Source organism: Callithrix jacchus, chromosome 11 (genome assembly GCF_049354715.1).
Source record: "Callithrix jacchus isolate 240 chromosome 11, calJac240_pri, whole genome shotgun sequence".
Taxonomy (NCBI): domain Eukaryota; kingdom Metazoa; phylum Chordata; class Mammalia; order Primates; family Cebidae; genus Callithrix; species Callithrix jacchus.
In genome coordinates this window covers 108,643,200-108,669,117 of record NC_133512.1, presented here as the reverse complement: position 1 = coordinate 108,669,117, position 25,918 = coordinate 108,643,200, and the positions used below count along the sequence as shown (strand labels likewise).

Sequence of the window (25,918 nt, the reverse complement as noted above, 5' to 3'; positions counted from 1 at the left end):
AAAGTGCTGGGATTACAGGTGTGAGCCACCGTGCCCGGCCTAGGCCAGTTTCTTTACCACATCTTGTTTTATTATCAGGGTCTCTTTGACCTGTATCTTGTGAAACCAGTTCTGTGGATCTCCTATCTCTTCCTGTGACTACGAATGCCCAGGCTCCCGAGAATGCAGCCCAGCAGGTCTCAGCCTCAGTTTACTCAGCCCCTATTCAAGATGGAGTCACTCTAGTTTGATTGTGTCTGATATATGTCCCCCCTCCCTTTTACAAGACGTGTCTTAAATCACAGGCTCTTACTACTTAAAAGTGGTTACTCCTAAATGTTCCAGGGGCTTATGACCAAACCAAATTCTTCCAACGAATTCAATAAATTATGTTTAGACTGACTTAAATTTTGTTTTCTCTTTTTAGACACAGGGTCTTACTATGTTGCTCAGGCTGGTCTTAAACTCCTGGGCTCAAGGGTTCTGCCTTGGTCTCCCAAGTGCTCGGATTACAGGTGTGAGCCACCGCACACAGCCTGGGTTGACCTTTTTGTTACGTAATATATGGCACTTTTTGTTAGTATTTAGTGTAACAAAATCTTACACATCTAAAAAAACAACAAATAGCCTTATGAACAAAAAAGCTAACATGTGTTTGACCCAGCACTCTGCTAGCCTCACCATCAAGCATCATTTTAAGCAGAAAACATCTCCTACTAGAGCATTAAATAAGCAGCTATCCCTAAAAACCAAACAAAACTCAGACTGAATGTGCACAGTGACGTCTATAAATCTGTAACTTATGAATGCCGTAAACCAAAAAATAAAATTTGAACCCCGCCCCCCTTCACCTCCCAACAACCACCATCTGAATGGATTTCCTCCTCAGCCAGGGCACTCTAAAATTTAACCTGGAAGACTGGCTCAGGCCATGACAGGAAGTGGGGTCGGTCATGCCTCATTATACATGCGCCACCCCCCACCCCAGCATTAACATCAATGCAGACCTTAAGTCTGGTTAAAAACAAACAAACAAACAAACAAAAACATTTACAGCCTATTTCCTCTGAAAACCTTGGCTACCTGGAGGCTTCATCTGCATGATAAAACCTTGGTTGTGGAAACCAGAATGTGTTAACCTGGACATTCTTTTCTACTGATAATAACTCTTTCAACCAATGCCAATCAATCAGCTGGGTGCGGTGACTCATGCCTGTAATCCCAGCACTTTGGGAGGCTGAGGCAGGGGGATCATCTAAGGTCAGGAGTTTGAGACTAGCCTAGCCAACATGGAGAAACCCCATCTCTACTAAAATTACAAAAATTAGCCAGGAGTGGTGGCGCATGCCTGTAATCCCAGCTACTCAGGAGGCTGAGGCAGGAGAGTCACTCGAACCTGGGAATAGGCAGTTGCAGCAAGCTGAGATTGCGCCATTGTACTCCAGCCTGGGCAACAGAGCAAGAATCTATCTTAAAAAAAAAAAAAGAAATAAAAGAATATATTTGCATCTACCTATGATCTGGAAGCCCCCCGCCCCCTTTGAGTTATCCTGCCCTTCCAGAGGTAATTAATGTAAATCTTTTTTTTTTTTTTTTTTTTTTTTGAGACGGAGTTTCGCTCTTGTTACCCAGGCTGGAGTGCAATGGCGCGATCTCGGCTCACCGCAACCTCCACCTCCTGGGTTCAAGCAATTCTCCTGCCTCAGCCTCCCAAGTAGCTGGAACTACAGGCGAGCACCATCATGCCCAGCTAATTTTTTGTATTTTTAGTAGAGAAGGGGTTTCACCATGTTGACCAGGAGGATCTCTTGACCTCGTGATCCACCCGCCTCGGCCTCCCAAAGTGCTGGGATTACAGGCTTGAGCCATCGCACCTGACCTAATCAATGTAAATCTTACATGTATTTTTTTTTTTAATTGCACTTTAGGTTCTGGGGCACAGTGCAGATCATGCAGGATTGTTGCATAGGCACACACGGCAATGTGGTTTGCTGCCTGCATCCCTGTCACCTACATCTGGCATTTCTCCCCTGACCTCCCCACACCCCCGCTGTCCCTCGACTCCATAATCTTACACCTATTAATTGATGTATTACGTCCCCCTAAAACGTATAAAAACAAGCTGTACCCCTACCACCTTGGGCACACGTCGTCAGGACCTCTTGAGGCTGTCCCAGGCACGTCCTTAACGTTGGCAAAATAAGCTTTCTAAATGGACCGAAACCTGTCTCGGGTATACTGGGTTCACAATGTTTTTGGTCTATTAAGTGCAGGGTTCGGATAAGGGCCCGCAGGGGTAGGTGTTTCTGTCTCAGGGTCCTCTGGGTAACACATTTACCCTTGTGAGTGGCCGGACACGCCACAGCCCACCATCGTCCGCAGGAAGACAAACCAGATGTACGAAGGAGCAAACGAGGTCAGCAAGGAGAAATAGGCTCCCCACAGGAACGAGACGAGCAGAATCTGAAGCAACAACAGAACACTGATGACGGGGACCCGCCTCCACGCAGGGAGGGAAGAAGCCCTAACTTCCGAAGGCGATTTTCTGTTTCCCTCCCGACAGTGGCTTCTCTGAGGGGCTCATCTATAGCAAGCCCACGGGTCTCTCTTAATCATCCACCAATACAATCCATGCCATTCTAGTGTCTGAAAGCCCAGACCTTCCAAGTTCAGACCAAAACTACCCGGCTGTGCCCAACTTTATGGGTGGCAGGTCCCTGAACTTGGCAAAAGTTATCAGAAGGCAAAAACGTGTCCTCCCTCCTCACAGGGCTGTTGGGGACACAATGAGGCAGTACATTGGGAGGAGTACCAGGAGCACATGTAAGGTATTTGCTTTTTCCTTAATTATAAGGATTATGTAAATTCATAGATAACAATACAGAAAAGTCGGGCGCAGTGGCTCACGCCTGTAATCCCAGCACTTTGGGAGGCCAAGGCGGGTAGATCACGAGGTCAAGAGATCGAGACCATCCTGGTCAACGTGGTGAAACCCCGTCTCTACTAAAAATACAAAAAATTAGCTGGGCATGGTGGCGCGTGCCTGTAATCCCGGCTACTCAGGAAGCTGAGGCAGGAGAATTGCCTGAACCCAGGAGGCGGAGGTTGCGGTGAGCGGAGATTGCTCCATTGCACTCCAGCCTGGGTAACAAGAGCGAAACTCTGTCTCAAAAAAAAAAAACAGAAAAAAGAAAATTAAACAATCGAAACCACCATTGATTGTCCAACCCAGAGAAAATACTCTTAACACCATTTTATCTTCTGTTTGTAAAACAATGTGTTAATGGCTGCACATATTCCAGTGGAAAGATGTACTTTCACACATGCAAAACATAAGACCTTTCTCTACTGTTGAAGTTAAAGCTGTTTCAGAACTTCTCATTATTAAAGTAAGCTGTGATGGTAACTGTGCTTACGTCATTATGCCCTGACATCTTTAGCAAGCTAGAGTTCTGGAAGACAAATGATCAGGTTAGCAGAATATTTTCAAGGTTCCTGATTCATACTGCCAAGCTCATGGTCAGAAAAATTATATCAATAATAACACCAATAGGGTATGATGAGGGTGTCCACATACTTGCAAGGCATGAAAATGTCCGTTTCCATGGTGCAGGATTCTTTAAGGAACATTTTCCTTACAGATTTGAAAGGAAAAATTATATCCTGCTGCGTATTTTGTTTTTGGTAAATCCTGTTTCATGTTTTTTCAAGGTTGCTTGACCATTTGTATTTCTTTTATAAAATGACTTTTTATGCTTTTTGAGATACTTGTGTTTTCATATTTACAGGAATCTACGATAGTTATTTCATGTCATAGATTAAAACATACAGCCAATTCTATTCATGTTTTCCTTTGAGTTCCCTCCATTTGTGTTTATGCTTAGAGAGAATTTCACCAGAAATCAAGCAAATAGAAAAGACAGAGCTGGGTTTGTCATTAGAAGACATAATTTATGTCTTGATCTTAGTAGGAGACTGAGCAAGGAGCTAGTTCCAAGGCTATACCAACATGAGCAAAATGTGTAGCTGCTATGTTGATACCTGCAAATGTCCACATTCTAATATGTTTTAATTCTGTACATCCATCAACTTGAGAAAGAAAAGCGGCTCAGAGCAGCCTGAGGAATGAGAGGTATGCAGAATTTATCAGATCCAGAGACACGCAGCAGTGAGATGTCAGTCACATTCCTGCACCCATGCCCTGGGTAACTGTCTAAAGGCTTTTTGTTTTTCTTCCCTTCTCTGTAGTTTCCAGACTAGCTGATAAATTACCTAAAATGTTACCAAAAGTTGCTCAACGTGACTCTCATCCATTATCTCTGTGTGTTTAGATTTTGTGATAAAAAGAACAATGAGGGGTAGGGTAAGATAGATTACATTATTTTAATGAACCAGTGTAAATTATTAGTTAACTTATGAAGTGCCCCCAAATTCTTTTCTCCCATCCTTCAAAAAACTCCCTTGTAACTGCTGCTAATTGGAGCATATATTCAGGGCAACTGGACCATATGACTTCTCGGCTGAGATCCTCAACCTTGGTCCAAATAAACTCCCTACTTATATTAATTTTGCCTCTGTTTCTTCCTTTAGGTCAATGTTTCCAGCATAGCTGGCAGGGTTCAGAGCAACATCAGACCCTTACCCCACAATCCCCCAGAGTCTCCTCATGGACTTGCTACACGAACCCACTGTGTTCCCCTAACTCCAGAGGTTTCACTGGGCACAAAAGGGTGAGTCTATCTGAATCTGGACCTCCTTTCCTTTAGGTTGAGGTCTAGGGTTTGGGGGGCTTCTTTTTAAACTCTTTCATTTAAGATCAAGGGCTTCCATTTCTGTCCCTGGACAGGAGATTCAGGCAAATGGTCCCGCAGAGGACTCCTGCTTTCTCCACCTCTGCCTCGTGGCAGCAGGTTGGGCTTATGGTCTTGGCCATCTAGCACTAGTGGTTTTACTTTCTCTTGTTCTGACGTTACATCGCATGCTTTAAAACTTGAATCTGTTTCCTACTGATTGTAACTTGGACTTGTCTTTGCATTTGTGACCAATTCCTGCTAGTTTCAAACAGATGGGTGCACAAGGGTGAGTTCTCTTGCCCCAAAGTTAAGGGATACTGGCTCCCTCTGAATCCAGCTAGTGCTCTGGGGGACTAGAAACTTTTTGGACATTTGTTCATGACATGTAGGTGTCTCCCTGAAAGAAGAACACCTTCTTCCGAGCTTGTAGCTGCAGCAGTGGACTCGTCAGTTAAACGAAAACCAGAGGAAAAAACCTCCCAAGAGAAATAGGGCTGCTGTGAAGGGCAAAAGGGGCCTTTTCCATTTTCCCCTTATTAGACAAGAATGTGTGGATAGAGGGAACAGATGTGTTCCCCCATCGATATGAGAGCCACTGTCCTTAACCCACAGTAAACTGGACATGGTGGGGGCATCTAACCAACCCATGACTACTACTTTTTTTTTTTTTTTTTGAGACGGAGTTTCACTCTTGTTACCCAGGCTGGAGTGCAATGGCGTGATCTCGGCTCACCGCAACCTCCGCCTCCTGGGTTCAGGCAATTCTCCTGCCTCAGCCTCCTGAGTAGCTGGGATTACAGGCATGCGCCACCATGCCCAGCTAATTTTTTGTATTTTTAGTAGAGACGGGGTTTCACCATGTTGACCAGGATAGTCTCGATCTCTTGACCTCGTGATCCACCCGCCTCAGCCTCCCAAAGTGCTGGGATTACAGGCGTGAGCCACCGCGCCCGGCCGCCCATGACTACTTCTAAGTCCCAACATTTAGGAGTTCAGATAGAGCCACTTAGCGGCCTTCATTCCTCTAGTGCTTCTTGGTAGAGATTTCTCGGAACTCTGTAATACCTGCATTTCCTTTCACTGCACACCTGGAATGCAGAGATAAAGTTGTGCCCACAGGTACCCTGAGAAAAATGAGATGTCCAGAAGATAAGCCTGGGACGTTACATCAGGGAGGAAAATAGCCACATTTTCTATCTTGTGTAATGGGAGGGAAATGCCTACTGAAGAGAAATAGCGATAAGGCTGCCCCCAAAAGAATACACAAAAGAAAATTCCCAATGAGACCGTGAGGCCTGACATACCTTCCAGCGGCCGTATCTGTCAGCCAGGAGGCCAAAGAGGATACTGAAGACCATGTAGCCAAAAAACACCATCTGCGGGTGGGAGTGAGACAAAATGGTTCTCCAAGTCGTTTTTAGAAGATGTTACTTCACCCCATTAGCCATTTGCACTAGAGGTAGGCTAGAAATACGTGAGGAATGGGAGTCAATTTAAAGAACAGGGTTTCACAAAGCGCCTTCTTGCTACTGACACACTTCATGTTCAGGATTTTAAAGGCAGGAGTTTATGCTCCCTGTTGGCTGATCACTCCATCGCCTAACGAGGGAGACACCCCTCTCCCCCGCAGGTGGAAACAAGGTCTTCGGAGCTGCTGTCCTGCTGCTACAGGACAGCTTCGGCTCCATTCAGATGTGTACTTGTGAATTTCCACTGTAATTTTTAGAAGTCTCCATTCATGTTCTGCCTCATTCAACACACAAATTGGGACGCCTAGAAGCAGTCTCCCTTTGTTTTGACAAACATTTATTTAAACACCAAATCCAATCACTCATTTAAAAAACTCTTCAGAACAAATATAAGTCCTAAGACAAACCTACTTCTTTTCCTTGCTCGTTCTCACAATGACCTGTCGTTCCCTGGTAAAATTCAAGGACCTGGGATTTGACACCAGGGTGTTATTTATTATAACTCGGCATGAGCTGTCAGCTGCTGCCTGTGCCTCTGAGCTCCTTGTTTTCCTGCCTTCAAGCAGTTCAGGCTTCACTGCAGCCCTGACTGACGGCCTCCAGGGCAATCAAAGGAATGCCGTTAGCTCGCATTTCTGGGGAAAACAAACCAAACCAGAAACGGCTCGCTGTTCTGTTTTTTTTTTTCTCCTTCCCTCACTCTTCAGAGGGAAGACCCAAATGCCTTTCTCCCACATGGAACCATGAAAAATTCATTATACGTATTACTGCACGACAAAAGCCGCGATGGGGCCACGTGCGTGACACTTTCTATGGCGGAAACGGCAGTAGCCTTGTTGGACAGACCGCGCAGACAGAAACCTGTAAGCTCGCGGGGTCTCCGGTTCTCCCTCTCCCTCCTTCCCTCCCTCGCCCCCGAGCCTCAGTGGCACCCCTTCTGGTGCGCCCTCTCCCGCCCGCCCCTGTCCCCGCCCCACTGAGCCCTTCTGCGCTATCCCCCACTCCCCACCCGGAAGAAAACCTTCGCTCGCGCATCCCACCTAGCGTGCACATAACCCTCGAGCGCCCCGATCCTCCATTCCGCACGACCCTGAAGCTCCCATCGGGCGCGCACCTAACCCTCGGGCGCCCCTGATCCTCCATTCTCCACGACCCTGAAGCTCCCATCGGGCGCGCGCCTAACCCTCGAGCGCCCCTGACCTTCCATTCTGCGGGACCCTGACCCCCGCTCCATTTGGGCGCACGTCTAACCCTCGGGCGCCCCTGATCCTCCATTCTACACAACCCTTAAGCTCCCATCCGGCGCGCGCCTAACCCTCGAGCACCCCTGATCTTCCATTCTACACGACCCTGACACCCCCAATCGGGCGCGCGCGCCTAACCCTCGAGCGCCCCTGATCCTCCATTCCACACGACCCTGACCCCCCAACAGAGGTGTACCTAACCCTCCAGCGCCCGGAATCCTTCACCCCTGACCCTCCACGGGACACCCGCTTAATCCTCCAGCACCCCTGATCCTCTATCTGGCGCGTGCCTAACCCTCTGGCACCCCTAATCCTTCAACAGACACGTCCCTGACCCTCTATCGGGTGTGCGCCTAACCCTCCAGCACCCTGTATTCTCCATTCGGGCGCGCCCCTGACCCTCCACCGGACACAGGCCTAATCCTCCAGCACCCCTGATCCTCTATCCGGCATGCGCCTAACCCTCCAGCACCCTGACCCTCCATCGGGCGCGCCCCTAACTCTCCATCGGGCGCATCCTTGACCCTGCACTGGGTGCACACCTAATCCTCCAGCATCCCCAATCCTCCATCAGGTGCACCCTTGCCTCCTAACGCCCCTGATCCTCCATCGGACATGCACATGCCCCTGACCCTCTCTTGTGCGCTTCTCCCCTCCCCCGCATGCTGCTCCGGCTTCCCCCAACTCTTCCTCCTATGCCCCCTCCCCCACACACCCCCTCGACCCTTCCCCCTCAACCCCCCCTGCACTCGACCTTCCCCCTGCTCTCACATCCCGCGCGCTCTACACTTACCCCCACCCTTCCCCCATAAACCCGCGCTCGACCACTCCTCCCCATCCCCCAGCGCTCGACCCCTACTTCCCACACCCCCTCTCCACCCCTACTCCCCCCCACCGCGCTCAACCCCTACTCCCCACCCAGCCCCCCCAACCACCCACCCATTCCCCTCCCCCGCCCATGCTCGACCCCTACTTCCTCCCCCAGCACTCTCGCCACATCCCGAGGGTCAGCTCTTTTCTGCAGGTGCCTGTCTTTAATACGAAACATGACTCATCTGTTTCTGATTTAAGCACCACATAAGGTGTTTTTCAGCCTTAACTCTGACTCACAAAACACAAGAGCCGTCATAGCCTCACAATCCTTCAGTTTCCTCAATTAACAACTGCTCAGAAAACGGGGTTGCGGGGCCCGGGAGACGGTGACAAAGTTACTCATTAGCCTAGCCCTTCCGTTGGCAGAACTGTTCCCAGTAAGCTCAGGAACAGGGCCAGAGTCAGGCGGGCTAAGCCCAGACAGGAGGAGAGGAGGAGCCCAGAGCAGGAAACGGCCTCGCCTGGGGCGAGTTCAGTTGCTTAGAGAGAGGTCTTCGGAGCTGTGATGGCACAGGGAGGGAGACTGCGGACCTGCCAGAAGGAGCCTCTGTAGGTACCTTAGGAAACAACACAAATGCAGCCAATGAAATGTGAGCTGTAAATATCGCATTTACATGTGTATCATGTACTAAAAAAAAAAAAAAAAAAAAAAAACAGGCCAAATGCCTCACCTGGATCTCCAACATTCTCAAGGAACTAAGGTGTGCATATATACAAACCAACCGGGGTGCAGATCCGTTAAAATATAAATATAAATAACCTTATATTTAATAAGGATAGCCGGCGCGGTGGCTCTCGCCTGTAATCCCAGCACTTTGGGAGGCTGAGGCAGGCAGATCACCTGAGGTCACCAGCCTGACCAACATGGAGAAACCCCATCTCTACTAACAATACAAAAAATTAGCTGGGCATGGTGGCGCGTGCCTGTAATCCCGGCTACTTGGGAGGCTGAGGCAGGAGGATTGCCTGAACCCAGGAGGCAGAGGTTGCAGTAAGCCAAGATCATGCCATTACACTCCAGTCTGGGCAACAAAAGCGCAACTCCGTCTCCAAAAAACAAAAAGCAATATAAAGTTACAGAGTCACCCTAAAGATGCAAGGATTGGCATCTTTAGATGCATGGCTTTAGTGAAAGCCGTGAGAACCAAAATGGAGTCAGTTAGGCCACCCTACCTAAATGGGATCATAGGCGACAGAGGAGGGGCTAGGGCAAAAACTGCACCAAGGACTTTGAAAACCACAGCCTTGCAACAAGACCACTGATCCCTTGAGCCCAGGAATTCAAGGCCAGCCTGGGCCAAAAAAAAAAAAGACTGCTTCTGCAAGGACAATATCCAGCCTGTTCAACCTTGAACTGATGCCACTGTTGTTACTGATTCTTGTAGCCAAGGACAAGCATTTCAAAATAACTTACATAGCCTTCCTCATTTTGCCTTTAAAAAACTCTTGCCTTTCCTTGCCTTCCTGGGTACACCTACGGCCAGGCCATGGTTCACCACGGTACAGGAATTCCCAAATTGTAATCCCTATCACTCCTTTGGAGATAAACTCATTTCTCTGGATAACTGCTCTGTTATTTTAGGTTGACACTTTCTAAACTGTAATTGTATTTTATACGTAGGAGAAAATGGAAACCCATTGAGTCACTTTATTACGAGTCTAAGGAAACACCTTGTTTTATTTCTAAAATTTTTCTGTATGATCTGAAACACTAAAATAAACACCCCTTTAGCAACTAAGATGGGCCTTGAGGTTAAGTAACGGAGGCCGCCTGCCTTGGCCTCCCAAAGTGCTGGGATTATAGCCGTGAGCCACCACACCTGGCCACAGAAGTTTAATAAATGATGCAAGAGGTCAACTTCAGTTCCCTACAACAACAGGAGTTTTAACGAGGGAAATGGAATTAAGATAAATATAATGGGAAAATGAGGATGGACATGGTGGCTCATGCCTGTAATCTCAGTATTTTGCGAGGCAGCCTGATCATGAGGTCAAGAGATCAAGACCATCCTGGCCAACATGGTGAAAACCCGTCTCTACTAAAAATACAAAAATTAGGCGTGGTGGTGACCACCTGTAGTCCCAGCTACTCAGGAGGCTAAGACAGGAGAATCACTTGAACTTGACAGGTGGAGGTTGCAGTGAGCTGAGATTGTGCCACTGCAGTCCAGCCTGGTGACAGAGTGAGACTCCATCTCAAAAATAAAATAAAAATAATGGAAAAGGGCCGGGTGCGGTGGCTCACACCTGTAATCCCAGCACTTTGGGAGGCCGAGGCGGGTGGATCACGAGGTCAAGAGATCGAGACCATCCTGGTCAACATAGTGAAACCCCGTCTCTATTAAAAATACAATAAATTAGCTAGGCATGGTGGCGCGTGCCTGTAATCCAATCTACTCAGGAGGCTGAGGCAGGAGAATTGCCTGAACCCAGGAGGCGGAGGTTGCGGTGAGCCGAGATCGCGCCATTGCACTCCAGCCTGGGTAACAAGAGCGAAACTCTGCCTCAAAATAATAATAATAATAGAAAAAATAAAACATCTTGGAACTTCCAAACTCATTATACCAAAGAGGAGGTTAAACCTGAAGATAGTCAGGTAACACTGGCCATCCTTTTCCCCAATGAATAGCTGTTGCTTTACAACCTTAGGTCAAAGCATCATCCATCGGCCAGCCCCTCACCCCACAGAAAATTCTTTGCTGGCCTTGAAACCTTCAAGATCCACATCCTCCTACAAAACAAGGACATGTCTATCTTAACTTAGGTTTTCAATCTAAGTCTAGCTTCTACAACTAACATCTATCTGTTGGATTTCACGCTGATAATGTTGGTGGCAAGCTCATCTTCCCAGGTGCAGAAGATGAGATCATTCTTCCACCTACCCTGAGATGTCTGCATAATTGATGCTTTCCTTACTCCCCTTTTCTTCCAATGTTCACCTCATCTTATATAAACGTAGATTTACTGGGCGCTAATTAAAATCTCACAAAAATATAACCATTTGTCTCATTGGCTGGCTACCCACCGCTTCCTATATACTCTCTGTCCTTTAAAGAAGAATATAGGCTAGGCACAATGGCTCAGGCCTATAATTCCAGCACTTTAGGAGGCCGAGGCAGGTGGATCGAGGTCAGGAGTTCGAGACCAGCCTGGCCGACATGGTGAAACCTCATCTCTACCAAAGCTATAAAAATTAGTTGGGCATGGTGGCGGGCGCCTGTACTTTCAGCTACTCAGGAGGCTGAGGCCTGAGAATCGCTTGAACCCAGGAAGTGGAGGTTGAAGTGAACTGAGATCACACCACTGCACTCCAGCCTGGGCCACAAGAATGAACCTCTGCCTCAAAAAAAAAAAAAAAAAAAAAAAGAATATAAATCTTGAGTCACCCAGAAACCTCTGCTTCAAGCCACAGATGTTTCTGTAACTGGGGTTTTTAAAACCACCACTGCAAAATTGTAACCGAGTCAGGGAAAGCGACCTGACCTGCTGGACTATTACGTTCTTCCCAGTCATGCCCTCAAGCTCTGGCTCAATAAACCTCAGATAAATGAGATTTTTCCCTCAGTGTCTAATTTATGTTAATAAAAATAAGGGCAGATTTTTAGATGTGCTGCTATGATTGGGCATACAACTGGAATCCAAACTGCCTAGCCTCCAAAACACAGAAAAACACAATTGGGCAATACCATCCATTATCTGAGAGAACTAACCAGTTCCTCCAGTGAGGGGGAATTTTCCCTGGTACCCCCTAAAGATTAAAATTCACAGGTAAGATTTAAGGCAGGGAGTGACAGGGAATCCCCTTACCCTGCCACCTTCGGGGGCTACTCCTTTCCTCACAGCCTTGTAAGTTTAGGGGGCAGGAGGAATTCTTCTGGAATTCTCCACCACCAGTTTCAGACTCTATCTTACAGAATTTGTCAAGGCCTCTGCCACCTGACTGCTATCCTCCACCCACCATGGTCTATTTACCTCCCGGACACTCCCTTTGGTGAGGATTTGAGCACCTGGGCTCCTGGTTCTTTCTATTAAGTTGTTGGGGCTCAGAAAGCGATACAACAATGACTGGTACCTTGACATGCAGAGAGGATAGAGGCAGCTGCACAGAATCATCGCCCTCTAACCTTGTCTCACTCCTTCACCCTCAGGCCCAGGGAAGACCCTCTTGGCAATTTCCTTATCTGGTCAAGGAAGCTTTGTTCCAAAAGGAATGCAACTGGGCCAGGGGCAGTGACTCAGTTTGTAATTCCAACACTTTGAGAGGCCTAGGCAGGAGGATCCCTTGAGGCCAGGAGTTAGAGACCAGCCTCTTCAAATTAGCCAGGTGTGGTGACCCACGTCCCAGCTACTCAGGAGGTTGAGGATTATCTATCTATCTATTTATTTATTTATATTATTTTTTGAGATGGAGTTTTGCTCTTGTTGCCCAGGCTGGAGTGCAATGGCACTATCTCAGCTCACCTCGACCTCTGCCTCCCAGGTTCTCAGCCTGCTGAGCAGCTGGGATTATAGGCATGTGCCACCACACCCCGCTAATTTGTATAGTTTTAGATTTCTCCATGTTGGTAAGGCGGGTCTCGAACTCCCCACCTCAGGTGATCTGCCTACCTCGGCCTCCCATAGTGCTGGGATAACAGCTGTAAGCCACTATGCCGGGCAGGTGAGAGGATTCTTTAAACCCAGGAGTTCAAAGCTGTGATGAGCTGTGATCACGTCACCGCATTCTAACCTGGGCAACAGAGGGAGACTCTGTTTCCAAAAACAAACAGAAAAGCAATTGTCCTAAACCCACTCCCTAAGGATCATGTCAAATTACCAAGAAAGATCAGCTACCAAAAAAGAGAAGGGGCTGGGGGTATTACCTTGCCCCAGACTTCCTACCTGGTCATCTGAGGGCAGCTCCCAGAGATCACTTGGAGGATTCATCTGCATAACAACCTTTGTTCCTCTGCAACTCCACCCCTCACCTCCCTGGTCCATCCATTCTCCCTAATGACTTACTGCCCCTCTGAAGAATCTCTGCCCACCATCCTCCTCCCCTGTGAAAAAGGCTGTATATGTTCCTGTATCGCACTGTGTTATTGGTGATCACTCTTGTGATTCCTCCCTGCTATGCCCATCAAAATAAAATTTTGTATGCCTTGTTCCCATGAATCTACCTTCTGTCCATTGATTTTTTAAGGAACCTTTGGAAGGTGAAGAGAAGTCTTCCCTTGGCACCTACAAAGTCCTGTCTTCATTAAAACCAGCTTCAATACCCAAATAAATCAACCTTTCTCTCCTCACCTGCTGGTTGCAAATCTTTGCAAAACTTCTAACAGTGAGCAATTGTGACAGTGAACGAGATCTGACCTAAACAAATTATTTTAGCCTTTAACTTCCAAACTGTCCTTGGTCATTCCTGGGCATGGGCCAAACTAACTTTGGAAGAAATAGTTTAGATGATAATAGCTCTTCCCAAAACTAAAACATCTTTATAGAAGTAATAAAAGGCCACTAGCTTAGGATTATGAGAGGGGCCTGAATTCTGTTAAGATGCAGGCTTAGTTAAAAGATTACCAGCCCCTTTACAACCTTCATTCTGAAAGTCACAAGATTTGCAACTTCCCCAATTACTCCTGTAAAATATCACTACAATATCACTATTGTAGAACCTAAGATTGGCCTCTTGAGACATCTTTTCAGACTTTTGCGTTTTTAATGACAGGATGACTCCACCTGGACCCATGACTTCCTGACTCAACTGGCCCTGTATCCCCCTCCCCAAAAGCAGACTCAGCATACAAGATCCATTTTCTTTTCTTTTCTTTTCTTTTTTGAGACGGAGTTTCGCTCTTGTTACCCAGGCTGGAGTGCAATGGCGCCATCTCGGCTCACCGCCTCCTGGGTTCAGGCAATTCTCCTGCCTCAACCTCCTGAGTAGCTGGGATTACAGGCACCATGCCCAGCTAATTTTTTGTATTTTTAGTAGAGATGGGGTTTCACCATGTTGACCAGGATGGCCGGGCGCAGTGGCTCAAGCCTATAATCCCAGCACTGCTATGATTGCATTCCCAACCAGTCAGCAATAGCCATTCCCTAGCCTCCTGCCCACCAGACTATCGTTAAAAAACCCTTGTCTCCAACTTTTCAGGAAGGCTGACATAAGTAGTAATAAAACTCTGGCCTCTGGTTTAGCCAGCCCTATGTGTATGAAACACTTTATTGCAGTTCCCTGGCTTGAGAAGTTGTCTCTATCTGTGCACCGGGAAAGACGAAGCCGACTGCAGTTATACCCTCACTGGCCTTCTACCCCGCAGCTTCATCTCCTTGGAGTTCTTAGAAAACTGACCGCATCCTTCCTTAAAGCCTTCATGGCGTCCTGAGGGAATGTATTCTCTTACCGGGTCCACAGGGGGGCATAGTTTCTAGGGCAAGAACTTCCCTGTGCCATCTGTCCCCCCTCCCATCTGTCCCCCCTCCCATCTGTCCCCCCTCCCATCTGTCCCCCCTCCCATCTGTCTCCGTCCAGGAGATCTAAGTTTGTTTAAATTTAGCGGGGGTGGGAAGAAACTAACAATCACTCCAGCAGAAGTTCTAAGGAACTCCTTTCATTGGCCACGGGTCTGAGAGAAAGTGGGGTTCCTCCCAGGTTAAAAGTCCTCTTCTTCCACACCCCTTCAGACTCCATGTTTGGATTCCCTTCCACGCACACTCTCATGGAAGCTGTTTTTCTCTACCCTGGATTTTCCCTCTGGAGTCTGTCTTCCCCTCCTAAACTCCATCTCTCTCTGTTCCCTTCCACTTAGTGTGGAGGCTGCTTTCCTCTCCTGGATTCCATCTTTCTGGAGTCTCTCACTCCCTGTGAGAGTTAGCTGTTCCTTTCTCTCTCCTTCTCCTGTTTCCCTCTCTTTAAATAAATCACTTTCTACAAACATTTTTGATACCGGCATTTACTGCTCACTGCGCCGTGGTCCCCTCTCTCATTCTTGAGAGGGCAGGAGACAAAGAACCTGGAAAAACGTCCTCTCAGGGGAGCTGAGGGCACCCTGAACCCCTGTACCCCAATATTACATTCCCACCCTCCAGTGCGGCTTCCAACATGCTTACACATCAGGAGCCTCTTTTAATATTAAAAATAGATTTTGCAAAACTCTGCGATAGAAGGTGTACTTTCATATCCATCTAATTAGAAATATATGACTATAAAGTCAGTATTGCTATTATATTGATTTTCATTACAAAAAAATGGCCATCTGAAAAACTGTCATATGTATTTGTATCACATTTTTGTTTGTTTGCTTTCAGATGGCGTTTCGCTCTTGTTGCCCAGGCTAGAGTGTGGTACGATCTCGGTTCACCACAACCTCTGCCTCCTCCAGGGTTCAATCTATGCTCCTGCCTCAGCCTCCCGAGTAGCTGGAACTACAGGCATGTGCCACCATGTCTGGCTAATTTTATACTTTTAGTAGAGATGGGGCTTCTCCATGTTGGTCAGGCTGGTCTTGAACTTCCAACCTCAAGTGATCCGCCCACATTGGCCTCCCAAAGTGCTGGGATTACAGCTGTGGGCCACTGCTCCCAGCCTTGTGTCACATATTTTGGATGGAAGGCTTATATGTGTTTGGCCCAATGTTGGGGAGCAGTGGCTATAGAATGGAATTTACGCTCAGCAGGTGGGGTGTTTCTGGCCCTGCTCATCTCTGCAGGTTCACCTCTCAGCACTGCCTCTGACTATTTAAACAATGTGATATTGCTTGTAGTCGTCCCAGCAGTCATGCATACAGTGTCCACTGGCACTTAACTGGTACTTAATAAATGCTTTCTGAAAGAATGATACATATCTTCAATTCCATTTTTTTTTTTTTTTTTAAACAGTCTGGCTCTGTTGCCCAGGTTGGAATGCAGTGGCATGATCTCGGCTCATCACAACCTCTGCCTCCTGGGTTCAAGCAATTCTCCTGCCTCAGCCTCCTGAGTAGCTTAGGACTAGAGGTGCGTGCCACCATGCCTTTTTTTTTTTTTTTTTGTATTTTTAGTAGAGACAGGGTTTCACCCTGTTAACCAGGATGGTCTAGATCACCTGATCTCGTGATCTGCCCAGCTCAGCCTCCCAAAGTGCTGAGATTACAGGCATGAGCCACCCACCGTGCCTGGCCTTCAATTCCATTTTCTAGCAAAACCCGATGTGCAACTTATAAGGCTACTGTTTTTTCTTTTTTCAGATGAGTTTCACTCGTCACCCAGGCTAGAGTCCAACGGCATGATCTCGCCTCACTGCAACCTCCTTCTCCCAGGTGCAAGCAATTCTCCTGTCTCAGTCTTCCAAGTGGCAGGGATTACAGGTGCCCACCACCATGCCCAGCTAATTTTTGCATTTTTAATAGAGATGGGGTTTCATCAAGTTGGTCAGGCTGGTCTCAAACTCCTGACCTCAGGTGATCTGCCGGCCTCAGCCTCCCAAAATGCTGGATTACAGGCATGAGCCACCATACCAAGCCCATAAGGCTATTCTTTTTTTCTCTTTTTTTTTTTTTTAGACAGAGTCTCACTCTGTCGCCCAGGCTGGAGTGCAATGGCATGATGTCGGCTCATCACAACCTCTGCCTCCTGGGTTCAAGCAATTCTGCCTCAGCCTCCCGAGTATCTGACTACAGGCATGTGCCACCATGCCCAGCTAATTTCTTGTACTTTTAGTAGAGACGGGTTTCACCATCTTAGCCAAGATGGTCTTGATCTCCTAACCTTGTGATCCGTCTGCCTCAGCCTCCCAAAGTGCTGGGATTACAAGTTTACAAGCATAAGCCACCACGCCTGGCCCGTAAGGCTACTCTTCATGGTCTTTGAGGAAAGTTGAAGGAGTGATCCGATTTAACCTGTGACTAACCCATGACTTAGGGATCACTTTCTGATTTGCATCTCTCATCTGGATAGTAAGGAGTTCAAGTTTACACACACTAGAAAAAGAAAACAAGGCGAGGAAGACATTGAATGAGGGGTTCAGCCTGCAAACCCTTGTTTTGGAAGCCAACATATCAAGGGTTGAGATACCCTTTGGCTCTCAGCCTTTAGGATGGAGGAAAGGAAGCCTAGGCCCTCAAGAACCCAAAAGCACAGGAGGCAGGTACTTACCGTGGTTACTAATGCCACCTGCCAGTTCTCCAGTTGCCACTCACAGCGGATGACAGGAGACACAACAGCTATCAACATGATCTCCATGGCCTCAACCACCTTAAAGAGGAGGGACACAATGCCATGTCTAAGCGCCGGCTTGTCATCACTTCATCCCAGGCCTGCCTGTTCGTCATCCTACCTAGTCCTATCCCCTTCGGCCTTCCCCACTTAGAGAGCACCTATTGTGTACCCACACAGCGCTGCTAGTTGGATAAGGAACTATAGAACTTCAGCTGTCATGGATGTGACCTTTACGGTTTGAACAATTTGAGAGTTCCCAAAGATTTGTGACATGTATTCACTGATGATTTTGCTGAGCAATGCATTTGCATGGTAGCCCTATGAGGGAGCTATGTGAAGGCCACTCCCACTGCTAAGGGGTGAAACCAGCTAACCGGAGGCAGCAGCATCTAACTTTGTTGTTTTGTACTCATGTTCCTGACGGTTGCAGGGCATGTATCTTACAAATGGACTTTTGAGGCAGGGCATGGTGACTCACGCCTGTAATCCAAGCACTTTGGAGGCCAAGGCAGGCAGATCACCTGAGGTTGGGAGTTCAAGACCAGCCTGACCAACATGGTGAAACCCCATCTTTTAAAAAAAAAAAAAAATAGGATTTTTGAGAAAGTCTCTGATCAAGAAGCTGGGACAGTAAGATTCATGAAAGCTAGAAAATAAAGCAATGAGCACAAAATAGTATGAGTTCATCAGCAGGAAAGTGTCTTTAAAAAAATAAAAGACAGGACCTCACTATGTTGCCCAGGCTGGTCTCAAACTCCTAGGCTCAAGTGATCCTTCCACTTTGGCCTCCCAGTGTGCTGGGATTACAGGTATAAGCCACTGAGCTCAGCCCACGAAAATGTCTATTTAGCAAACAGTGTAGCATGTGCTACTAAATCTTTCTTTCAATACAAAGTTAGAGTATCATCCTCAATCCATATCTTGCAATCTGCTATAGGATAGGTTTGTCTCTCAAAGGAAGGAGATGCTAGAAAAGAATTGAAGGAATAATTAGAAACAGACTATGAAAGTTAGGTACAGGATCACGAATGACAACGGAGCTTTTGTGCCTGGTGGAAGGGAAGAAAACGGACACCAGTGACAGGAACAAGGTTATCAGGAGGAGGAAAAGGAAACTAAAGGAGAAAAGGAATTTGTTTGGGACACGTTTTGTTGATAACATTGATAGGATATCTGCATGGGTTATTATAATAATGTTTATACTTATATAACTTGGGGATCTGGGATGAAAAAGGGGGAATTATGTCAGCTCTAGTGTATGGGACTTTGAAGTACACATATTAGAGTGACTGTCTCTCCACGGAGAGCGTTATAGTCATGTCCAGAGTTCAGATGGCCAGCCGGCAAGTTTCAGTTCAAAAAGTGTCGGAAGTAAGAGAATATAATTATCTCAGAAGAGTCTGGCCTGGTGGCTCATGTCTAATCTTAGCACTTTGGAAAGCTGAGGTGGGCTGATCACTTGAGGCCAGGAGTTCAAGACCAGCCTGGCTAACATGGTGAAAGCCCATCGCTACTAAAAATACAAAAATTAGAAGGGCGTGGTGACGAACACCTACTCGAGAGGGTGACAATCACTTGTACCTAGGAGGTGGAGGTTGCAGTGAGCTGAGCTTGTACCACTGCACTCCAGCCTGGGTGACAGAGCAAGACCCTGTATAAAAATAAGGCTAATAATCTCAGAAGAATGTTTGATTTAGTAAACTCATCTTCCTTCAGTAATACAGAACAGCTGGATCCATATTAATCAGGATGCCACTTCTCTAAAGGATTCTAGAAGGAAATAAACTAATACGGAGTAAAACTCTGCCCCATTCTGCTATAGTAGCCTTAGGGGAAATGGACCAGGCAGGGAACCAGGGTGGAGTGCAGAGGAGCTTCAATCTCGACCTCAGAGAAGGTCTTAAAAGCAACCAGTACTGGCCAGGCGAGGTGGTTCACGCCTGTAATCCCAGCACTTTGGGAGGCGGAGGAGGACGGACCACTTGGAGTCAGGAGTTCAAGACCAGCCTGGCCAACATGGTGAAAACCTGTCTCTACTAAAAATATGAAAATTAGCCAGTTGTGGTGGCACACACCTGTAATCCCAGCTACAGGAAGGAGGAAGGAGAATCGCTTGAGCCTGGGAGGTGGAGATTGCAGTGAGCTGAGATCACACTACTGCACTCCAGCCTGGGCAACACAGCTAGACCCCATCTTAAAAAAAAAAAAAAAAAAGGAAAAGAAATAGACTGTTGCCTGAGAACGCAATACTTCTGAAAGATGAGTCAAATTCACATGGCTACCTCCAGATCACATGACCCCCCACCACCTTTTTTCTGTTTTTTGAGACAGTCTTGCTCTGTCACCCAGCCTGGAGTATAGTGGCACAATCTCAGCTCGCTGCAACCTCACCTCCCAGGTTCAAGCAATTCTCCAGTCTCTGCCTCCCAAGAAGCTGGGATTACAAGCACACGCCACCACACCTGGCTGATTTTTTTTTGTATTTTTAGTAGAGATGAGGTTTCCCCATGTTGGTCAAATGGTCTCGAACTCCTGACTTCAGGTTATCTGCCTGCCTCGGCCTCCCAAAGTGCTGAGATTAGAGGCGTGAACCACCACGCCAGGCCCACACAACCCTTTCTTGTAACCTTTACCTGCTTCGGAAGGGTCAGAGCTCTCTAGCATTTTCTCACTTATCTCCCTCCTTTGCATTTTTACCCTCCAGTCCAACACCATTGTTGGGCTGACCCCCTGTCTTTGATTTTCCATTCCGTCTGATTGTCATTATGTATCTGGGCAAGAAATTTTGTTTTGTTCCCGCTGTTCCACCCCCAGATGGAGTCTTGCTCTGTCACCCAGGCTGGAGAGCGGTGGCATGATCTCAGCTCACTGCAACCTCTGCCTCCCAGGTTCAAGCAATTCTCCTGCCTCAGCCTCCCAAGTAGCTGGGATTACAGGTGCGCGCCACCACCTGGCTGAATTTTGTATTTTTAGGAGAGCAGGGGTTTCACCATGTTGGCCAGGCTGGTCTCCAACTCCTGACCTCAAGTGATTTGCCCACCTTGGCCTCCCAAAGTGCTGGGATTACAGGCATGAGCCACCACACCTGGTTCTTAACATTTTCTCACCTTATCTCCTAAAGGAGGAAGCGGGAGTAGTGGCCTGGGCTCTCAGACATCACCACTGCTGTGAAAACCTCTGGGTAAAGCTGTCATTCTTCTTTCCTCAAAATTGCACATGCCTATATCTTAGTCATTTGTGCTGCTATCACAAAATGCCCGAGACCGGGCAATTTATAAGGAATCTAAATGTATTTTCTCACAGTTCTGCAGGCTGGGAGCCGAGATCAAAGTGCCAGCAGGTTCCACTGCCCGGAGAGGGATGCTCCCTCCGCAGCAGAGGAATGACTGAGGTCGCGGGAGAGAAACACAAAGAAGCTGACACTGCTGTTGCGCGAAGCCTCTTTTATAAGGGCCTTGATCCCATTCACGAGGGAGGAGTCCACGTGGTCTCATCACCTCTTAAAGGCCCCACCTCTTAACAATCTCATTGACATCACCTGGGTTTTGGAAGGGACACATTCAAACCCTAATGGTAAATAACAAACCTTCGTCAGTGCCTCTGAAAGGATCTGAAAATGTGTAATTACAGCAGGTGTCTCTGGTGATTCTTCCACACAAAATGTTTGAGAGCCATGTGTTTGATTTTACATAAAATAATACCAGTTTTCTCCTTTCTTCCCAGTACCTCCATTTATATCATTTTTAAAATGAGTATTGAATTCCCAAAACATAGATACAAATGCTCACTTGCTTATACGACACCTGCCAAAGGTGAAGGAAAGTGATTTTTGGATGACCCACCTGTTGGGGTTCCTGCTTTTTCTCATCTCTACCCACCCTTCCTCCCACATCCCCGGACTGGAGAGCCCAGAGCCAGAGGTCAGCAGAAGAGAGACTCTGCGTTCAAGCCTGTTAGTTTTGAAGGCTCACGTCATCTCTGAGGACAGCTCTGATTGTTTTTATCTTGCTCAAATTCCTGTCTAAGGGGCCTGGGGAGTCATGCCCTACAACCCACACATTCTCATCAGATGGGTTTTATTAACTCTAAATATCGTGACTTACTTTCTGATCTGACTCAGGCATAACATTATGTGAAAAAGAAATTAAGTCAAATATTTTACCCCAAGACGTATCTCTTTGCCATATTTTGAAATGGCCCCGCAAAGCTGTTCTTTGTGGGGGAAAATGCGCATCTGTAAAGAATCTTTATTAACATAGCTAGATCATTTTCTTCCAGGCCCTCGCAATCCTGAAGAGATTAACTAAAAGTCTGGCACCTTTTAAAAGTCTGAATAGGAAATAATTGCCATCTATTGTCCCTAAGGGCAGCCACTATAAGACTTCAAAAGAACCTTGGTCTCCACAATCTTTATTTTATTTGATTATTTTTTTTTTTGAGACACAGTCTCGCTCTGTTATTCAGGCTGGAGTGCAGTGGTGCAATCTCAGCTCACTGCAACCTCTGCCTCCTGAGTTCAAGCGATTCTCCTGCTTCAGCCTCCTGAGTAGCTGGGATTACAGGTGCCCGCCACCATGCCCAGCTAATTTTTGTATTTTTTAGTAAAGACAGAGTTTCAGCTGGGTGCAGTGGCTCACGCCTGTAATCTCAGCACTTTGGGAGGCCAAGATGGTTGGATCACGACATCAGGAGTTCCAGACCAGCTTGGCCAACCTGGTGAAACCCCAACTCTACTAAAAATACAAAAGAAAAAAGAAAAAAAAGTAGCCGAGCGTGGTGGCAGGCACCTGTAATCCCAGCTGCTCGGGAGGCTGGGGCAGGAGAATTGCTTGAATGCAGGAGACAGAGGTTGCAGTGAGCTGAGATCATGACATTGCCCTCCATCCTGGGTGACAAGAGTGGGACTCAGTCTAAAACAAAACAAAACAGGGTTTTATCATGATGGCCAGGCTGGTCTCAAACTCCTGACCTCAGGTGATCCACCCACCTCGGCCTCCCTAAGTGCTGGGATTACAGGCATGAGCCACCACGTGCGGCCACAATCTTTTATCTTAACCCAAACATTTCCTTTCTATCGATCCCAGGTCTTTAGACAAACTCAACCAATTGTCAACCAGAAAATATTTAAATTTACCGATAGCCTGGAAGCTTCCCTCTTCCCACTCAGCTGTTTTGAATTAGAATTGTCCTGCCTTTCTAGATTAAACCAATGCATTTCTTAAATGTATTTGATTGATGTCTCCTGCCTCCCTAAACTGCACCCATCCACCGTGGGCACATGTTCTCAGGACCTCTTAAGGGCCATGTCACAGGCCATGATCACTCATATTTGGCTCAGAACAACTCTCTTCAATTATTTTACAGAGTTTGACTCTTTTTGTCCACATCTGCAAGGAGTACTCACCCCAGTGCTGCCCATGATCAGAAAGAGAGCAATGTGGAAACGTCCGAAGCCAATGGTCTCCACTGCGTCTTCCACGGTGAACATCTTTGGCTCTAACAACGAAAGGCAAGTAGAAGAAATAGCTTCTGCAGGGAAGGGAATGCATTGCGACTATCGCTTAGTTTCAGAAAGCCAACCCATTATTATTATTATTATTATTATTATTATTATTATTTTGAGATTGAGTCTTGCTCTGTCACCCAGGCTGAAGTACAGTGGTGGGATCTCGGCTCACTGCAACCTCTGCCTCCCAGGTTCAAGCAATTTTCTGCCTCAGCCTCCTGAGTAGCTGGGCACCCGCCACCACGCCCGGCTAATTTTTGTATTTTTAGTAGAGACGGGGTTTCACCATCTTGGCCAGACTGATCCTGAACTCCTGACAGGTGATCCACCTGCCTTAGCCTTCCAAAGTGCTGGGATTACAGGTGTGAGCCACCGCGCCAAGCCACCAACCCATTATTATAAAAAGTTAATACAAGGGGCCAGTGGTAAGAAGTGAAGCAGCAGGTTGAGCTGGAGACTTCTGTGATAATCTCACCTTTAATCTGTGTCTCTGCAGTCCCCAGGCTCAACTTCCGAAGGCTGAGGATCGTGACGGGCGCTCTTGGCTTGGTTGCCATCTTCTCAATAGCTCAAGTTCCCCAAACAGCTTACCTGGTGGAAGCAAGGGAGGGAAGAAGGAAAGAAATGTAATGGTTATTGGCTACTTAGTATATGCCAGGCACACTACACACACACAATTTCCTGAAGCTCTCACAAAAATCAAATGAGGTATGTATTTTTAATCCTCTTTCACACCTGGCTTCTGGAACCAAGCAACTTATTGCTTTTTTTCCCTGCTACGTTGTATTGATTGATTGATTGATTGAGATGGAGTGTTGCTCTGTCACCCAGGCTGGAGTGCAGTGGTTGCAATCTCGGCTCACTACAACCTCTACGTCCTGGGTTCAACTGATTCTCGTGCCTCAGCCTCTCAAGTAGCTGGGATTGCAGGCACGTGTCACCACGCCCCACTAATTTTCTTATTTTTTTTTTGTAGAGATGGAGTTTCACCATGTTCTCCAGGCTGGTCTTGAACTTCTGACCTCAGTTGATCTGCCCACCTCAGCCTCCAAAAGTGCTGGGATTACAGGCAGGAGCCACCGCACCCAGCCTTCCTACTAATTTTTAGGTATGTGGCTTTGAGAAATTTGCCCTTTGCACACCTCAGTTTTCTCAAATGAATTTCCTAAAATGGGGATGAACTAATCATGGCACCCACCTTTCAAGGTTGTTATGATTATTAAATGGGTTAGTTCACAGAAAGCACGTACCGCATACCTGGCATGAACTGATGTGCTTGATAAATGGAAGCTGTTTCTATGGTTACCGTATATGAGGGATGCATTTGTCTCTAATCATTGTCCTGAGCACTTTACATACATGAATTATCCCCTCTTATCTTCACAGAAGATCTGTGAGGTATTATCATTTATCACTGTGTGGCATGTAAGGAACCTGAGAAAGACAGAGACTAAAATGCTAAATTAGATAATCAAGCTAAATTAAAAGTCCAAATTAGACAATCAGGACTCTGAGGCCAGTAGCTAACCCTGAGTCTGGGGCCAGAGGCAGGTCGTGGCAATTTAACCAATAGCATCCTCTGAGTGGGAGGAAACATGGCTTTGCTACAGGAAAGCAATCGCAATAGCAGCACTTTCCACTCTGGCAGACCCTGTTTCCAGTGTTTTGTGCATGCCATTGTCATTTAATTCTGACAGAAACCCATGAAGTGCTTTTTTTTAAGTTTTATTTATTTTTGGAGACAGAGTCTTGCTCTGTCACCCAGGCTGGAGTGCAGTGGCGCAATCTCTGCCTCCCGGGTTCAAGCGATTCTCCTGCCTCAGCCTCCTGAGTATCTGGGACAACAGGCACTTGCCACTAAGCCCGGCTACGTTTTTGTATTTTTAGTAGAGATGGGGTTTCACCGTGTTAGCCAAGATGGTCTTAATCTCCTGAACTTGTGATCCGCCAGCCTCAGCCTCTCAAGTGCTGGGATTACAGGCGTGAGCCGCCACACCTGGCTGCTGCTTTTTACCTCATCCTTTTGCATTTAACCCTGAAAAGGTTCTTAACTCTAAAAGCCAAAAGAAAACTAAGACAAGGAAAGATGGGTATCAAGTCAGCAGCTTAACCACACAGACTTTTTTTAACATGACTTTAAGACATGATAATTTAATTACACACTCCTCGTGGGATAAACAGAAATCCTAAACTATCCTTCCTAATGATGTTGTTAGTAATATTGGTATCATTGTGTATTAGCACATATTTAGAATAAAGTAATTATGTTAATACTGTTAGGAACCCAGATTTTCATCATTGAGGAAAAACATAAATATAAAATCGAATTTGCTATGTAAAACATTTATAATCCTAATTTTTTTTTTTTGAGACAGAGTCTTGCTCTTTCGCCCAGGCTGGAGTGCAGTGGTGCAATCTTGGCTCACTGCAATCTCTGCCTCCCAGGTTCAAGTGATTCCCCTGCCTCAGCCTCCCACAGAGCTGAGACTACAGGAAGGCACAACCACGCCCAGCTAACTTTTTGTATTTAGTAGAAATGGGGTTTCACCATGTTGGCATGGTTGGTCTCGATATCCTGACTTCGTGATCCACCCGCCTTGACCTCCCAAAGTGCTGGGATTACAGGCGTGAGCCACTGTGCCCAGCCTATAATCCTAATTTTGAACTGGAAATAGAGATATGATATTATCGTATCACATATGTATTATACATATATAATAAATAAATATAAACAAATCCAGGCACCTTAGGTAAATGGCTGATTCTGGCTTGGGGACAGAAAATGTACAAACTGAGCCTGGGGCATCTTGCTGTAGGCTGCATAGTATGGGCAATATCAAAGACCGTGGGGTTGCAATGAAAGGTTACAAAATTAAAATT

General features: G+C 46.8%; 1 protein-coding gene and 1 long non-coding RNA gene across 5 annotated transcripts in view; one reads left to right on the top strand and one right to left on the bottom strand.

The window, feature by feature from the left end:
• SVOPL (SVOP like) overlaps window positions 1-25,918 on the bottom strand; it is a 127,841-nt gene that overhangs the window by 87,183 nt on the left and 14,740 nt on the right. For 3 of the 4 annotated variants that reach the window (XM_035254645.3, XM_035254647.3, XM_078342116.1), the window contains exons 2-6: window positions 23,514-23,629; window positions 22,937-23,028; window positions 17,470-17,568; window positions 6,077-6,148; window positions 2,318-2,442 (exon numbers count right to left, since the gene is read on the bottom strand). In XM_035254645.3, coding sequence (XP_035110536.2) covers window positions 2,318-2,442; window positions 6,077-6,148; window positions 17,470-17,568; window positions 22,937-23,028; window positions 23,514-23,595 — 470 coding nt within the window. In that variant the 5' untranslated portion in view covers window positions 23,596-23,629. The remainder of the gene's footprint in view (window positions 1-2,317; window positions 2,443-6,076; window positions 6,149-17,469; window positions 17,569-22,936; window positions 23,029-23,513; window positions 23,630-25,918) is intronic. The other variant, XM_035254646.3, reaches the window with a different exon arrangement.
• On the top strand, window positions 16,560-22,975 carry LOC128928456 (uncharacterized). The gene is made up of 3 exons (XR_013523770.1): window positions 16,560-16,634; window positions 20,836-21,105; window positions 22,897-22,975. It is a non-coding gene; the product is annotated as an uncharacterized LOC128928456 (long non-coding RNA).